Source organism: Clupea harengus, chromosome 16, assembly GCF_900700415.2.
Source record: "Clupea harengus chromosome 16, Ch_v2.0.2, whole genome shotgun sequence".
Taxonomy (NCBI): Eukaryota; Metazoa; Chordata; class Actinopteri; order Clupeiformes; family Clupeidae; genus Clupea; species Clupea harengus.
The window spans coordinates 6,751,404-6,763,261 of NC_045167.1; the positions used below are offsets into that span (position 1 = coordinate 6,751,404).

General features: G+C 42.9%; 1 protein-coding gene across 4 annotated transcripts in view; it reads right to left on the reverse strand.

The window, feature by feature from the left end:
* Positions 1 to 5,958: 5,958 nt before the first annotated feature.
* pfkfb3 (6-phosphofructo-2-kinase/fructose-2,6-biphosphatase 3) overlaps positions 5,959 to 11,858 on the reverse strand; it is a 10,056-nt gene continuing 4,156 nt past the window's right edge. Inside the window, exons 7-17 of one of the 4 annotated variants that reach the window (XM_031582333.2) lie at positions 11,682 to 11,806; positions 11,171 to 11,378; positions 10,480 to 10,626; positions 10,266 to 10,370; positions 9,637 to 9,766; positions 9,450 to 9,512; positions 9,268 to 9,332; positions 8,790 to 8,975; positions 8,407 to 8,429; positions 7,927 to 7,977; positions 7,145 to 7,231 (exon numbers count right to left, since the gene is read on the reverse strand). In XM_031582333.2, coding sequence (XP_031438193.1) covers positions 7,225 to 7,231; positions 7,927 to 7,977; positions 8,407 to 8,429; positions 8,790 to 8,975; positions 9,268 to 9,332; positions 9,450 to 9,512; positions 9,637 to 9,766; positions 10,266 to 10,370; positions 10,480 to 10,626; positions 11,171 to 11,378; positions 11,682 to 11,806 — 1,110 coding nt within the window. In that variant the 3' untranslated portion in view covers positions 7,145 to 7,224. Of the gene's footprint in view, positions 7,232 to 7,749; positions 7,978 to 8,406; positions 8,430 to 8,789; positions 8,976 to 9,267; positions 9,333 to 9,449; positions 9,513 to 9,636; positions 9,767 to 10,265; positions 10,371 to 10,479; positions 10,627 to 11,170; positions 11,379 to 11,681; positions 11,807 to 11,858 lie in introns of those variants that run through there. The other 3 variants (XM_031582336.2, XM_031582334.2, XM_031582332.2) reach the window with 3 other exon arrangements.

The following is an 11,858-nucleotide window of genomic DNA, read 5'->3' on the forward strand; positions in this document are numbered from 1 at the left end:
GGGCAGCCAGAGAGAGAGAAGGTGAGGGGGGTGTGTGCAAGAGAGAGAGAGAACGAGAGAGAGAGGGAGAGGGAGAAAGAAGGAGAGAGAGAGAGAGAGAGGGAGAGAGAGAGGAGAGAGTGTCGGCATGACTCGTCTGGACTGTGTAGTCCACGACATGAGTGACCCTCACGGTCAAGCACAAAGGATCTGCTTACACTGACCTCGATTCCGACGGCCAAATCAATCCTAGCCCACATACCAACCTTTCAGGATGGGGGGTGGGAGAAGGGGAGAGAGAGTAATGGAAGAGAGAGAGAGAAGGTTAGAGAGGGGATAAAAAGACCAGCCTGAAAAGGTTTGATTTCAACTGTGACCTGCACAATAGTGACTGGTAGACACAGAATAGAGAGCCAGCAAACGAAGGAGTTTGAGAGAGAGAGAACCAGAGAAAAAAATGTGTGTGTGTGTGTGTACATAGATGTAGATGGGGGTCTGTGTGAGTCAGTGAGTTCCCAAGACGTGAGTGAGTTTCCAAGACATCCACTGAGAAAGGAAGAGAGAGACAGAGAAAGGGGTGAGGAAGAGAAGGAGGGAAAGAGGAAGAGGGGGGAAGAGAGAGAGGAAGAGAGGGGGAAGAGAGGGAGGAAGTAAGAGAAAGATAGAAAATAAAAGAGATGGAAGGAGAGGGGAGGCATATGCCTAATAATGATAACAGATGACTAACAAACAAAATGTGTTTTTTTGTGGTTTGAATAAATCAGTTCATATTTGCACACATACACACTCATTCAGGGAAAGTTATCAGAAAGATGAGAGAAGGAGAATGACTGAGAGAAAGAGAGGAAAGAGAGAGAGAGTTGGACAAAAGTGAAAGAGACAGAGAGAAAGACAGACAGTGAGACAAGAGCCCAACAGAACCACCAACTCTGTAGGTGTCAGACATCATGGCGCACAAAGAACAACTTCCACCCTTGCCTGCCACTCAGAGCTGGAGGTTCCCTCTTCTCCTTCATCAACATCATCTTCTCCTTCATCAACATTGATAGGTGAAAATTCACCCTAGTTACCTCAGGACTCCGGAGCTGCATATAAGTATATTTATTAGACAAACAACAATTGCAATCGGGCTCACTCCCAGCACAAGGCTGAAAGTGAAGCAATGATAAACACATCGCACAAGGTTTATATAGACAGAAGTTGAGCGTTCAGCAGGGAAAACCACGTGGTGGATTTCTGATGTCCGAGGCAAGGATGGAAGTTTTGCAAGGTCGGAAGAAGCACAGTTCGACCCTTCTTATCACTTCTGGTCTAAACATGCTCTTGTACATATGCAGACTAAGTGGCACTTAATATTCTAAGTTACACACATGCAGAAAAGCCATGTTCCTGCTTTCATAAGCACATGATTCATACAAGGAATATATTAATACAAAGCACTTGATTATTATATTCTTAAGTCATTAACAGTGTTTGGAAATTATCTCCATCAGTCCCTCCTTTTATCCGTTTCAATGGATAATTCAAAATCACCATCAAAATCACAAATCATCTTTTCTTAATTCGTCAATTATCAATTTCAATGGATAACCTCAAAATCATCACTCTGAGCTTCATCACATGGATTTTCGGAACAGAGATCATTACTGAGCATTATTTCATCTCATCATAAGTCAATCATCATATTTCACATCACACATTTGTATAATTTGCATTTGTAGGCCAACATAGTGGGTGTCGAGTGTGAGTGTGTGTGTGTGTGTGTGTGTGTATGTGTGTGTGTGTGTGTGTGTGTCATTAGCTCACCTAGGCTTCAGATAACATTCAAACAAGGCCTCTTTGCTGTGTCCTTGAAGGCCCTGTTCCCCATCAGGCATTCTGCAGATCACATCGGCTGTTGAATATTACTGGGCAGGAAAATGTAAACAGTCTCTTTGTGGAAAGTGTGTTTGGGCAGTCTGGTTTTCCCATCACCACGGATGATCTTTAGGTAGGCCCCATCGCGGACATTTGACCAAGACCGGTGCCTGTTGTGATCAATATGTTAACAGTACCAAAATGTAGAGCAGTACGGTTATTATCAAATGCTTCACACATTGTTTAATTTTTCCCTTGTAACTCCCCATGACTTCACAGAGATAGGACCGCCCCGCCCTCCCAGTATCCACTAGGCTCTTTTACCCACCTGGACAGTGTAGTTTTCTTCACCAGGTTTGAGACGAAAAATTGCCTAACGCAAAGAATCCCCTTTGTAGCTGGACTTCTGTCACAGTGGCCCGGCCTTGGAAAACTGTAGAGGAAGACAGCTCCTATCCTCTGTCTCTTTCTAAAGAAGGCTTACTCGTTTACAATGTGTTAGATGTATCCAGGTGGCTCTCTCCGCTATTTTGACTGTGGTAAATGTTGACAGTAGCACTTTGTAGGGTCTGTCCCACTTGGGCAAGTGGCAGTGTTTTCTTTGGAGGCTGTTGATTAGGACCCAATCTCCTGGCCCAACCTTGGTTTCAGCTTCACAGGTTCCTGCGGAGCACAGAGAGTTCTGAGAGCATTTTGCTAATTCACATTTTTGCCATATATTCTGCAAATGTATATTCAATCTCTTAGTCTGTTTCAGCAAATGGTTTGAGTGCTGAGGCAGTGTAGATTCTTCCATACATCATTTCAAACAGTGATAACAACATTCATGCTTAATATCACTAATTTCACTCTAAGATTCTCAAATTGCTTTTAACAGGTCGGTTCATTCTTTTCTACCAGTCCTGCTGACTGGGGGTTGTATGAACAATGACTGTCTATAGCTAGACGATATTTCTTTCTTTTGTTTGGATTTAACTCAATAAAATCTATAACTGAATGTTTAAACATCTTTCAAACAAAATATAAATCAGAAGTAAAAATATATATATTTTTTTATTTTTTTTATTTTTTATTTTTATTTTTATTTTTACAAGTGTTTGTAAACCCCCCCCCCCCTTTTCTTTCCTACTGTGAGGCGCATTGTGTTACTTCCTTGTATGAAATGCGCCGTACAAATAAAGTTTGATTTGATTTGATTTGATTAAATGTCACGCAGCGCTCAATATTGATATGAGGCTGAGTGAGCAAAACAATTTAAAATAAATAAAAATAAGCATGTGGAACTTTCAGTGTAAGTGTCTGTTTAGTACAATAGGAGCAGAGGCCTGCACCGCCAAGGCTGCAGCCACTACTGCTTGTAAACATTCAGACATTGCTTGGGCTACTGGATCTAGCCGTGTTGACTAGTATGCCACTGGTATCAACTTTAAGTCCCCACTTATGCATTAACACAGATGTTATATAACCTTTTTTTACAGTCTACAGTTTGTACGAATGGCTTTGTCATGTCATGGATGTGCTAGGACAGCAGAACTGACCAACAGTTGTTTTATCTGTTCAAATGCCTGCTTTCCATCTTCAGGCCTTTTAATAATATCTCCTGCTGACCTGGGCTGAGAATAAAGTAAACTCTGCAACATTTGTGTTTCTAACTCGTGGTTAGGAATCCATTATCTCAGAAGTTAGTCATTCTCAGAAAATACATAATTTATTTCTTTGTCTTAGCTTTACTTTAGTGGACCACAGCTGCTAATGTTGTGGCCTTGTTTCTGCTAAAAATCCTAACAACGCCAGGGTATGTTGTTTACAGGTCTTCTTATCTGGAGGAACAGCACTAGATGTTCAACAACAATTGACTGTCCCTCGAACTGTAGCTAAGTTTGAGCTCATGGCTTGTGAGAATACTGTCTTTTGAGCCAGCACTCAGCCCCCACCCATCCTGTCTTAGTCCAATGTATCAGTCTAGGTTAATGTAGTTAGTGTGACAGGCTTACATTTCTCTTAAAATCTTTTTTTGGGCTTAACAGTGTATATTCTATACATAACAATATTTTGGGACATCATTGTTTAATTTATTCTAAAACCCATGTATTGTTGGAACAATTCTAATGCCCAACCCTCTTCCTAATAAGTTTGTAGGGCATGTTTTTGAAACATAATCTGTATTTTGAAATATCTCTCCGGTTTCAAACTTTGCTTTTAGATGTCTCTTTCTTCTTTCTTCTTTCTCTCATTTACCCCGAAGAGTTTGTACAGGCTTCCAGTGGCCAAGGGGATATATCTCTCATTTACCCCGAAGAGTTTGCGGAGGACCCCCTACCACGCAGGTTTATCTCTCATTTACAACCGAAGAGTTTGCGGAGGACCCCCTACCACGCAGGTTTATCTCTCATTTACAACCTTTTAACACAGCTAGCAAATTCGTTCAACACACGAGGCAAGCAGGAATATCTCTAACAAGTTTGTAACCTTAAAGAATTCCTTCTCTACCCCGCGGAGAACAGGCAACACAGCCCCACTCGAAGACACGTGTACACAAAACCGAAACAAACAATAAACCAACAATATACTACCGTGCACTTACAACAAACAAACAATATACTCACAAACAGCTCGGAGTCCACACCCTACAGTCCAATTATTTTCCTTCACTCTCGGCTCTCCCCGCTGGCAGGCCCTGGCCTCCTTCCAATTCAATTTGGAGGTCTTTAGAAAAACAGAGTCTCGTACTCCTCCGTATGGTTCAGGTCCTGATGATTAGCCCAGCGTGGAGAGTCGATGAGGTTGTTGGAATCCCGGACACGAGCCCCCAAATATGATAGGTGAAAATTCACCCTAGTTACCTCAGGACTCCGGAGCTGCATATAAGTATATTTATTAGACAAACAACAATTGCAATCGGGCTCACTCCCAGCACAAGGCTGAAAGTGAAGCAATGATAAACACATCGCGCAAGGTTTATATAGACAGAAGTTGAGCGTTCAGCAGGGAAAACCACGTGGTGGATTTCTGATGTCCGAGGCAAGGATGGAAGTTTTGCAAGGTCGGAAGAAGCACAGTTCGACCCTTCTTATCACTTCTGGTCTAAACATGCTCTTGTACATATGCAGACTAAGTGGCTCCTAATATTCTAAGTTACACACACGCAGAAAAGCCATGTTCCTGCTTTCATAAGCACATGATTCATACAAGGAATATATTAATACAAAGCACTTGATTATTATATTCTTAAGTCATTAACAGTGTTTGGAAATTATCTCCATCAAACATCATCTTCAACATCAACTTAAAACAGCCTCTAAGTTTTGGTTAAATCTTTCAAAGAGAGAGCGACCCCTGATTTCAAATCGCAAAAAGAATAACCTCAACCACCCAGCTCCCATTTCAAAATCTGTACTAAAACGAATTGAACATTAATCAGGTGCATTACATGACATTCTGAGAGGAATCATTTAAATCCAACCACTAATTGGAAATTTAAAACAATATATAGAAAATATTGCCTAGCAACATATCTAATGCTGGTAACACTGACAAAACACCAAGTGATCAAACCTCCTGAAAAAGGTTGGCAGGCATAACAGAACATGGGTACCTAGGGATAGAAGAACATGGGTGCCTAGGGATCAGGCATAAAAGAACATGGGTACCTAGGGATATGCCAACTTGCAAATACTGTCTACAAGAGATAGAAAATGAGCAACAGGTTCGTCTTCAGTGCCTCAATACGGGAAGCTTCTTTTGCTAAATTTACAAAACATGTGGATGAGTTTGAAAATGTATCTCCTCAATTAAAAATATCCATACTATTGGGAAAATCTTTCTGCTGAATATGTGATGGCCCTATGAAAGAGCAAGCCTGGAACTCAAAGTAGAAGAGCATTACTGGAACTCGCATGGCTAGGAAGGAGGAAGATGATAACATGGTGAAGATGACTAATAGGGGCTTTTCGGTTGTTTTGTGGTTCTAATTAATAGACACAAAAGCTACATACACACACACAGACACACACACACAGACACACACTCAGAGGTATGACAACTATTTTCTATTTATGAAAACAAGGAAATTAAGTGGAAAGATGAGATGCGTTAAAAAAAATGGATCACCCAACAAGAAAGTCTGTTTCCTGGGGAACATTTATTTGTCCAGGAAATGCAAAATAAACTATTTACATTTCTCAGAGAAACACGTCTCTACACAAATTACAAAATAAATAAATAGTGTTAAGAAAATGATATTGTTTGTTTTTTTTGTTTATTTTATACAAAATAAAATTCAAGTATCACAAGCGACTGCATGTGTTAGTTAACAATAAAAGAAAAGATAAAATGTCCCAGTCATGTCATGTGACATTCATTTGCCTTTAAGCCACTCGGAGAGACAAAGTGACCCTCCTCAGACTGAGCTCAGTATAAATCCTTTTGCACATGCTCCACACGTACTCTTGCACAAATCCAAACAACATTCCTAAATCCAAACATTACTGTCAACTCTCGTCTTAGTGTTACAGTGTTTTCCAGTTCTATGTACAAGTGACTCTACATTGACTGTTTTGGTACAGGATGAAATGAATAAGCAGCATCTACCAAACAACTGTACAAATACATTAATGAAGCAGATTATGGATTCTCTGAAGTTAGTTTACAGCATATAGAGAAATACAATCCACTATGAAATATGTTTTACGAGAGATACGATCATGAAGACCGTACACACAAAAATACTGTACAATGAAATATTAAGATGTGTCTATAAAAATAGATATAGACAGAAGCTCTAGCCCGCTCTACGAGGCAAGAGACTCGATAGCAGCCTGGATACACTAGGCACTCTAGGTCATTAATTAATCAGACATAATTAATTCATTTAAAGTTTGATTCAACCCTGTTAGAAAATCAGAAACAACAATAAGCACGCATTTTGTGTACTTTCTCTTTACACAAGTTTGTCGCACACACACACACACACACACACACACACACACACACACACACACACACACACACACACACACACACACACACACACACACACACCAGCAGTAGCAGCAGTAGCAGCAAGACATTACACCTTGTTGTCATTTCTCTCCCTCACACACACCGATAAGACAGTCACAATTAGTCCATCCCAAGTAAAACACAGACAAAGTATTGAAGCAGCTTCACTGAAGTAGTTAGCGTTAGCGCTCGAGCTAGCACAGCCCTTTGGGTCGATGCCCATGACGTGTCAGGCACTGACAGTGCTACCAAGAACGCAATAAAAGCATCAGGCTGCGCCAACACAGCTTCGTGGGCGTCACCATTTCCTGGTTGAGGTCAGGTGACACGGCGGCGCAATCTCATTGGCAGAACTGGGGGCGGTCTCGGGAGTCCAGCAACCCCTGTTCAGGTTCTGAGGGGGAGAGAGAGAGAGAAGAACGGTCATACTGCTGAACAGCCAAATAAGGAGACAATTAAGCCCACAAAACTAAAGAATCCTACCATAAAGCTGGTAATTAGGCCACATACACTCACACACACACCCACCAAATTTAGATTCTGTGCGGGCGTTAAGTAGTCAGTTATGAAATTTGATGAGTGATTGTCTCAAGGTGTGTTTGTGCATTGGCATGTATCTAGGTGTGTTTGTGTATGAGTGTATCCAGGTACATGCATATGCATGCGTGTGTGTGTGTATGTCTGGTTTCATCTATTCCTGGGTGTAATCCCAGGAATGTGTTAATGCCCTCAGTGTGTGTGTGAGATAGAGAGTGACAGTCTAACACACCCTGTTCCCCTGTCACTCAACTGTCATTCTGTTTTGTTCTGTTCTGACTCTAACGCTAGGTCATTCAACACACACACACACAGACAGACACACAATGGCAAACTAGTATGACACAAAAATTCATACTGCATATATCTTATTTATTTATATATTACCACTATATATAGGTTCATCCTCTGCACTTTACTGCTTTTTTTGCACTTCTGGTTAGATGCTAAACTGCATTTCGTTTTGTACTTATACTCTGTGCAATGACAAAGTTGAATCTAATCTAATCTAATCTAATCTTAATACATGACTAGCTCATCAGAGTATTTTACCTCTGAAACACCAGCATGGAAATCACTTTGAGGTAGTGCACAATACAGAAGCTTTAAGCATGAGAGAGATGACACACACACACACACACACACACACACACACACACAGAGAACACAAACAGTAGGTTAGTAGACTGACAGAGGGGTACACACAGACACAGACACACACACACACACACACACACACACACACAGTGTGTAGTGACAGGTTGTGGAGTTGTGTAATGATGATTTGAGAGAGAGAGAGAATGCCAAGAAAGAGAGAACAGTCAAAGGAAGTGATGCAACTGAGAACAGAACATGCGGGAAAGAATGACTGGCATGCATGAGTAAACACACACACACACACACACACACACACACACACACACACACACACACAGACACACACAGACACACACAAACACAGATTCACTGTCCCACAACTAAACTGAAAATAAAAGGAAAAGTGTCAGATTTGAAGACAGGAGTCATACTTACAGACAAGCTTTGCCAAGCCAGTGCTGTGGTGTCAGGTGAAGAGAAAGACAGAGGACAGAAGAAACAGGAAGTAAGAAGAGGCAGTCTGAAAGCAGTCTAAGTGTGTTATAAAGGTCAACTCTATAGCACGCAGAATAGAGAGAATGGAGAGAGGCAAACATTATCAAATTAGTGTGTGCGAGAGTGTGTGTGTGTGTGTGTGTGTGTGTGTGTGTGTGTGTTTCAGACTGCTTTAATTTCTGACTGCTTGTATGAGTGTGTGTGTGTGTGTACATGAGGTGTGTGTGTGTGTGTGTGTGTAAGTGCATTTGTGTTTGTTTGTGTGTGTGTGAAGAGTGCTCTTGTATGTGTGTGTGTGTGTGTGTGTGTGTGTGTGTGCTCACCGGTCCAGCGAGAACGAGAGGCAGGTGTGTGGCGCTGCAGAGGGCCAGAGAGCTGGGGAGGACGCCAGGCAGCAGGCCAGAGGGCTCCTCCAGGTCCTCCATGCGGGGCTTCTTCAGAGGCTCGGGGCTCGTCAGCGGAGTGACACTGTTCCTACGGATAAGAGAGCCTGGACCACGCTTCACATCCTACAGAGAGAGAGAGGAGGAGAGGGAGAAGAGAGGGAAGGAGAAAGAAAGAGGGGTGTCAAGAGTTAGGGGGGTATTATGGGACGGGAAAGATAGATGAGTGATAATAAAGAGAGAAAGAGAGCGAGAGAGAGAGAGCGAGAGAGAGAGAGCGAGAGAGAGAGAGAGAGAGAGAGGGAGAGAGAGAGAAAGAGAGAGAGCAAATTTAGGTCAGGCATGCCTTTCCCAGCAATGAGTACAATGTTTGTTATTCAGGGGGCGTTGTTTTTCGTTTGTGTGTTTGTTTGTTTACCTCTGGCCTGTCTCTGTGTGTGTTCACTGCCTCCACATTGAGGAAGATGGACTCCACTTTGCATCCTGAAAATGAACAATAAACATTTACTTAGGATGTCATTAAAAGTATTTATTATATTGGTAAAATAAAACTTTGCGTGTGTGTGTGTGTGTGTGTGTGTGTGTGTGTGTGTGTCTCACCATAAGCCACCGGTGTGAGCTTCAGGACAGTGTGAAGAGGACACTTCAGGTATGGCATCTCATCTGCAACACAAGTTCAAAGTTCAAAGGTTATATCATGTCCATCTCTACCCATAATTCCATCTGTTTGTTCACTCTCCACCAATCAGAGCCCGTGTTTGTGTACAGTGTTGCTGTGGCGACTCACCTGCACTCTTGTCCAGGAAGTAGGCCAGCAGGCAGCGCATGACGGCCTGGTGACAGATCACTAGGACGTTCTCCTGCCGTTCCAGCTCCATGATCACCGGTTCCACGCGCTGCACCAGGTCCTGGTACGACTGCAGGGACACACACACACACACACACACACACACACACACACACACACACACACACACACACACACACACACACACACACACACACACACACACACACACACACACACACACACACACACACACACACACACACACACACACACACACACGCTTGTTTACATCCAACTGATTTAGAGTCATACAAAGGAAAGAGTTCAAAAGGTGAGGGTGAATTGACGGTAAATGTTGTTTATATCTGTCTGTTTACAACTGCTAGGAAACAAAGCAAAGTGGTGTCATTTATTTGTTCCTTAGTTAACCTTTGACCTTTCTTTAACCTGGCTTCTCAATTAAGAAGAGGCTACTTGATTCTTAAACTGTTCTTTAGATGTAAACAAGTCCATGAGACGAGTCTAGCAAGGGGTAGTAACTTTTTGTTTCAGGGGTGTAGATAGACAACAGAATCTGCCAGATCAGATTAACTCCAAGAGCTAGCATTAGCCTTTAATCAGCATACCTCGCCTGAAGGGTAGCGGTAGTAGTACTTGTCCTCGTCTCTCAGGGCGAACTCCTCGGGATACTTCTCCTTCACTTCGTCATACGTCATCTCTTCACACACACCCTACACAAAACACACACACACTTCATCAGGGGAGCTTCTACACTTTCTAATACAAAATTGATTGATTGATTGATAAATGATGTGTACCATGTGCGCTATGTGTACTCACAGCATCGATCTCGTTGAGGGCCTTCCACTGTTCGTAGGGGACCCCGAGTCCCTCTGCGGTCTGGATGCTGCGTCTCAGCTGACTTGTCCAAACCTTCAGGTCCTTCAGGTTCTGCTCCTCCACGAAGCTGCCCAGGGCTGAGGCAAACTGGCACAGAGAAGACGCACTGACATTAATATCTCTCTGTCTGTCTGTCTGTCTGTCTGTCTGATCCCGACCACAGGTGTCTTTGGAACTCATACATACAGAACTAATTCATTCATGTTCTTACCCGACCTCTTCTATTAACAATCAACTCGCCAACTGTTTCATTTCCTCTCAACCACTCTACCTGTCAAGACAGTTTTAATCACCCCATTACCCAACTGTCATCTCTCCTACTCTCCTTCTCCCATCCTCTCTCCCCCTCTCCTAACCTCTCTCTCTCTCTCTCACGCTATCTGTCATGACAGTTTTAATCACCCCACCACCCAACTGTCATCTTTCGCACCTCTCTCTCCACCTCCTTCTCCCATTCTCTCTTCCTCCCTCCCTCTTAACCCCACTCTTCTTACTTCTCTTTTTCTCCCTCTTACCCTCTCTCCCCTCTTCCTTTGTCTCTCCCTCCCTAGCTCTCTTTTTCAGTCTCTCCCCATCACTCTTTTTCTCTCTTTCTCTGTATCTCACTTTCTCTCTCTTTCTCTCTCTGTACCTTTCTGCCGTGCGATGACAGCCCCGCATCTCCTCCCAGCTTGCCTTGCAGGTTGTCCTGGCTCTCGCCATGGCGACAGAGGTAGATGGTGCGGGGCTGTACGTGGATGTTCATCAGGTAGTACACAATCTTGCTCTGGATGTGGTCCTGGATGCGGTTGGCAAGGAAACGCCGGCCAACATCAATAACCTTGATGAAGGACAGGTTCCTGATGGGAGAGAGGGAGAGGGATGGCCGTCAGAGACCCTAATAGGATAGCAGTATGGTGAGTGCGCTGATATTTGTAATGTTATTCAGTTCATACAGTTGTTGATTGATACATTTATAAAGACAGGTGAAAAACGTCATTTCCATCGAATTGTCAGATTAAATTGATTCAGTGATTCATTTGATTTAGTAATAAAACGATTATTACTATGTTTGTTTAAGATGAAATATCATTGCACAGGGAGAGAGGGGGAGAGAGGGAGAGAGAGAGAGAGCGTGTGTGTGCATGTATGTGTGTATGTACCTGTCATAACTATCAGGGTCCAGGGGTTCGTAGGTCTGTCTGTAACACTCGATCCTCTGCTGGAAGTCTTCCATAGCATCTGTCTTATTGCAGTCCTGATAATCTGGACAAGACACCTTCACTTCCTGTTTAGAGAGGAAGTAGATTGTAAGAGGGTTGTCGTGGGAACAGTGGGGT